The sequence below is a fragment of the Arachis ipaensis genome, chromosome B05, assembly GCF_000816755.2.
Source record: "Arachis ipaensis cultivar K30076 chromosome B05, Araip1.1, whole genome shotgun sequence".
In the NCBI taxonomy this organism is placed as follows: Eukaryota; Viridiplantae; Streptophyta; class Magnoliopsida; order Fabales; family Fabaceae; genus Arachis; species Arachis ipaensis.
The window spans coordinates 146,691,899-146,697,220 of record NC_029789.2 but is presented as its reverse complement, the minus strand read 5'-3'; the positions used below and the strand labels follow the sequence as shown (position 1 = coordinate 146,697,220).

Genomic DNA, 5,322 nt, shown 5'->3' with positions numbered 1-5,322 from the left:
AAAGTCAGAAGAAAAGAAAATAATAATAATAATAATAAATATTTATTTTTAAATTAATTTTAACTATAAAATAATATATTAAATATAATATATTTTAATTGTTAGAGCCGAAATTAGAAACCATTATAATTAAATAAACCTAGAATATGATTACTCAATACGTCAAAAGTTATAGTTTAAATGGTAGTCTCTTCCTATTTAATTAAAAGTTATTAAAACATTTAATAATCCGTATATGCCATGATGAAGAGAAAAAAAAAAATTTTGTAGATTACTCAATAGTTATTACATGAAAAATATCATTTTACTTTTTGTTTATTTATAAAATAAGATAAAAGGGCCAAGGAGAGGGTTTTCCTCAAGGGCTGAAAAGAGAAACTGCCGGGAAAGCTTGCAACACATGAACCGTGGAACAAATTTTTCGAACAATCATTTACATTGTAACGATGAACAAGACAACGTTAGCCACCACAAAGGACGGCACCAGCCACAGGATCCACCACCTAAATAAACTAAACTCACGGTTGTCGCGGTTGCACGGAGGGCAGTTGAGGACGAGGAGGAATATTTTTCTCTTTTTATTAGAATGCGGATATATGATTGCTGACCATATGAAAAAAGCAAATAATTCTTTTCTCCAATCAGAGAGAAATTATTGACTTCTCATCATTGACTTCTTATGACATTTGTAGGGCCAACTATAATGATAAAAATAATTATATAGATAGCCATCAGATCATTTTTCCTTAGCAAATGCTGTGCTGGCATATGCTAAAAGTAATAGTTAATTGCTTAATTACTAAGACAAACTATCTAATCTTAATAGTAATCTTATGCACTAAGATTAATCTAAATAATCAAATTAAAAAGGGAAATTACAAATGTATGTGCTGATCAAATATGTTACTTTATAAAGACTTGTAAGTTTCATAATAATATACAGAATCTTCTAATCTGATACATATTTCCACCCTATCATTTCACTAATGAAATTTAAATCAAATTGCAATCAATTAAAATAACAATCTAAATCAGAATATTAGAGAAATCCCTGGTAAATATCATTGATGGAAACTACATAGCTTGAGGGATGTTGAAATGCAATCAATGCAAGAAAGTTATTTATCACCTAATATGCAACCTGTGCCCAGAAAACACATCTGCATAGAAGCTTTCTTTCTTCAACAAATTGTATACTGTATCCACCAAAAAAGAAGGATCATACATACACCTCCTCGTGGCTCCGTCGCGTCGCATCAAGCGTTGATCTCTGAATTGCATTGATGCTCCCTGCTGCAACTTCTTCTACCCCAAAACATGCTTGAGCATGTTGTTTTCTCCAATCTTGGCCCTTCCATTTTATCCTGATCCGTTGATGATACTTGTGAGTGACGAGGCGATTCATCTTGAGCTTCAACTTCTCGGGGCTCAAATGGTGGACAAGGACCATCATTGCAGGTACATAGAGGAAGTGCAACTGATGGAAATGGACTACAAGTCACAGGGCAAAGCATCTCTGAAGGAATAGAAGCGACACGATTCTTTCGAATCTCCGGTGTATGAAAGAAAGATGGCCTATTTATATCACGTGGATGTAGCATGCATGGAGTACATAAGCCGAGCGATCCGTTGACTTTAGTCTCTCTTGCTTGTGAACCTGGTAACTTGACAAAAGAGACAATTCCACGTCTACATAGAGGGCAAGGGATGGAGCCCGGCGGGCCGAGCATTTCGGACGAAACATTGCTTGTTGAGCAAAGATAGAGTGCACATTTAACACAAAGCTCATGTCGACATCCTGCATGTAAAAGTTCTAACATCAGTTAACCATCTGCTAGCAGCCTCAAACATAAAGCAACTTGTGATCATAAACTTTATTGTTCATTAAATAGAATCCAGTACCTTCTGCAGCCACTGAACATGGCCTCTCCAGGCAAACGGCACAAAAATCAATTTCGTCGGAAGAGGTAGGAGATGATTGCAATCCACTCTCTCTGCAGTTATTCCAACTCATTATTAGTTCCATTTTTAGCAGCAGTAAACCTTAAGAGAAACATTCAACCTCTGCTCTGGCTCAGTACATCAGAAAAAAGGACATCAAAGGAACAAAAAGTAAATAAATAAACAACTTGTAAGATTTTTCTTGTTTTTAAATCATGTAATAAGGATAATCCTTGCATTACACTCCAACCTTGGCAATATATGAATCATTCGCAATGTATAATTCTTTTGTAATTATGGTTCTAGAGTACCAGCCTATTTCCCAAACCGTTCCCCATTGCGGTTTGCAATTTTTAAATCTAGATAGATTAACTGTGAAAATACCTGGCTATGTTGAGCACACTCATAAGTGGCAAAGACAAATAATTTGATGGAGGGAATGATGGTATTGTAGCTTCAGAAGTGGGTGCTAATATTGGTTCAAGCCAGTGACGCCCCCACATCCTCGCAACATCGAGTGGAAGCCATCTGTGTGGAAAAATTTCATCTTTGTATCATATATATTGTAGAACATGCAAAAGTTTTGTAATAAACAATCAAATTAGAATAACTTACCCATTGCAATTCAAAGCTGTCCGACTTGCACCTCCCGAAAGGAGGATCTGAAAGAATAAAAGCATTTTTGCTAGATTCAAAGGAGAAGATGGAATATTACAGATCAAAGTTGAAGCTATTCTTACCTGACAGCATTTCAAATTTCCCCCACAAGCAGCATAATGCAATGGAGTGCTTCCGGCTCCTATATCAAAGCACATCAGCGGTTTACAGATTTTGGTGGGGAGAATTAAATAACCATGTACTACTTAGCATATTGAGTAAAAGATGTACCTATTAAATCCATTGCCGTTCCATAGTGAAATGTCGCAGCTGAGACATTTGCATTGAGATCAAGAAGCAGTTGTACACAATCGAAATAGCCATTTAAGGCAGCCATATGAAGGGCTGTAATACCGGCATCAGCCGCCTTGTTTACAAACTTGGACAGTGCGCTGCACTGGAATAAAGTCAATAAATAGCAAGAATATAACATACAGAAGTAAAAACTTTGAAGAAAAAAAATCCTTAACCACAATGAAAACTAAGTGAAATCCCAATAGCATGTAAGTGTATATGCATGAACATATAGAAAAACATAAAGCCATTCATCATACAAACTACAAAGAGCGTTTTTAACATAAGAGCATATTACAATGATACTTCTTTTAGAATTACATAATGAAAAGGAAAGGCAACCTTTGTTCATGTTTGCTTTTAACATTTGATCCGTCATCAATGTCAGCATCCGTGGGAGCATGTAAAGCCTCGTACGGAGCACTTGGAACAAAGTCAGCCATGACGAGTCTAATGCATCTTACATGCCCATTCACAGCTGCAAAGTGAAGAGCAGTCCTTCCACTGAGATAATCCGATCTCACAACCTGTTATTGAATTGACTATAGTCAAGTTATGCTCGAATAGAAACTTTAACCACACACTCACTCTCTCACTCAAAAGCCAGGAATTCATGTCCACTTAGCAGCACTTAGTTTCAACTTTCAATAACCATCCCTATGATCTATGGTTTCCAGAAGAATTAAATGCTAAGTAGTGGGGAAAACAGTTCTGATATAACCGAGTGACCGAGAAAGAGAGGGAAATATAGTCAGACTCACATTGCATCTGAAGAGCAGAAGGGTTTGAACAACTTCCCAATGACCATATCTACAAGCTTGCATCAAAGCCGTCTTCAAATAACAAATCAAAGTGAGTCCAAAACATCAATTAGTAAACTATATCCTCAGTAAGTGCATCATAAACATGCTACAAAATAGAAGTGAGATCTAACAAAAAAAATTTCAATGTCTCATATTATCATGCAGATATCTCTAGAATTTTTATCAGATCCATCTGCCAATCTGTCACTTACAACTATGCAAACTCTAGTTATAAGTTCTCCACATAGGAATAGAATCATATCCTAAAACTGCAAAGCTGGACCAAAATGGAACAAAAAAGTTACAAATTTGCAATTCCAAATACAGAACAGAATCTCCAATGCCCAAAATTGAAACTAGAACAACACTTGCACCAATTGTAATCAACCATACAATTCAACTTCCTCAAACCAAAACCAATTACCACAACACAGCTTAAATCTAACTCAGAATCAACCTACCATTTAAAATGAAAAGAGAAAAAGAGAATAGCAAAAATGAAAGACCTTACCTGGCCGCAATAGTTCCTTGAATTCACATCAGCTCCATTCTCAAGCAACAAAGCCACAATCTAATGGAAACCCAAATCCAAGAACAAAAGCAGAAACTTTTTGAGGCATGAAAAGCAGAAAAAGACAAAAAGGGTATTGAGAATGAGATTAAACATTTGGATTCATGAAATGAACCTCGTTATGGCCCTTGGAAGCTGCAAAATGAAGAGGGGAATTGAGGCCACCAAAGGTTGAGTATTTAGAAAGACAAGGGTTGCATTCTAGAAGCATCTTGGCCTCAACCAAATCGCCGTCCCTTGCCGCCGACACCAGCCTCTCCCCAGAGGCTGAGCACCCAAATGAATTCCCCATTTCTCTCTCTCAAATGATGATCACAGAAAGGTTGCAGCTTGGAATGTGGGTGGGGTGTTAATGCAGATATTGATGTAGGTGTTGGTGTTGTGTTGTTTAAAGAAGCGAGAAGAGAGAAAGATGGTGAAGAAGAAGAAGAAGCATGGAAAGCAAAACAGACACACACACACGAATGATATGAGAGTATGAATGAAATGGAATGAAGGCAGAAGAGAACACAAACACAGACAACTTTACCTTTCTTTCTTATTTTTATTTTAATTTTTATGTTCTTTTCTTCTACTTGTGTCTAATGTTGTCCCCTTTGACTTTCTTTCATGCTTCCCCTCTCCATTGCTCAACACTTACATTCTTCCCATATTTTTATTTTATATATTATTTACGGCTAATTTTTTTGTTATGGAAGTAGAAGTGGTGATATACCTTAATATTGTAATTTTTGGTGTTTTTTAAAACCGTAGAAAGTACACAAATTGAAAGGTCCGATTTCTATTTTTCAAATTTTTTAATTTTTTTTACCACAAATCGGACGGTCCGATTTGTGTACCTCCGACAAATCGGACGATCCAATTTCTATACCTCTACAAATCAGACGGTTCGATTTGTGTACCTCTAAAAATTGGACGATCTGATTTCTGCTTCTCTAATTAAATGATTCTACATTTGAGTATAACACCCCAACAATTCATATTTTAAAAAAACATCACTGCCACTTCAATATTAAAAATAAAAAGTTCATTGTTTACATGCACTAATATTATTGC

The 5,322-nt window shown here is 36.0% G+C and overlaps 1 protein-coding gene across 1 annotated transcript; it reads right to left on the bottom strand.

Annotated features, from left to right (window-relative positions):
• Nucleotides 889-4,840, bottom strand: LOC107644812 (E3 ubiquitin-protein ligase XBAT33). The gene is made up of 10 exons (XM_016348739.2): nucleotides 4,382-4,840; nucleotides 4,207-4,266; nucleotides 3,654-3,725; nucleotides 3,235-3,419; nucleotides 2,830-2,990; nucleotides 2,682-2,740; nucleotides 2,557-2,603; nucleotides 2,326-2,469; nucleotides 1,903-1,994; nucleotides 889-1,798 (listed from the first exon to the last, which is right to left on the bottom strand). Exons 1-10 carry the CDS (start codon nucleotides 4,556-4,558, stop codon nucleotides 1,257-1,259), a joined length of 1,539 nt encoding a protein of 512 aa, XP_016204225.1. The 5' UTR covers nucleotides 4,559-4,840; the 3' UTR covers nucleotides 889-1,256.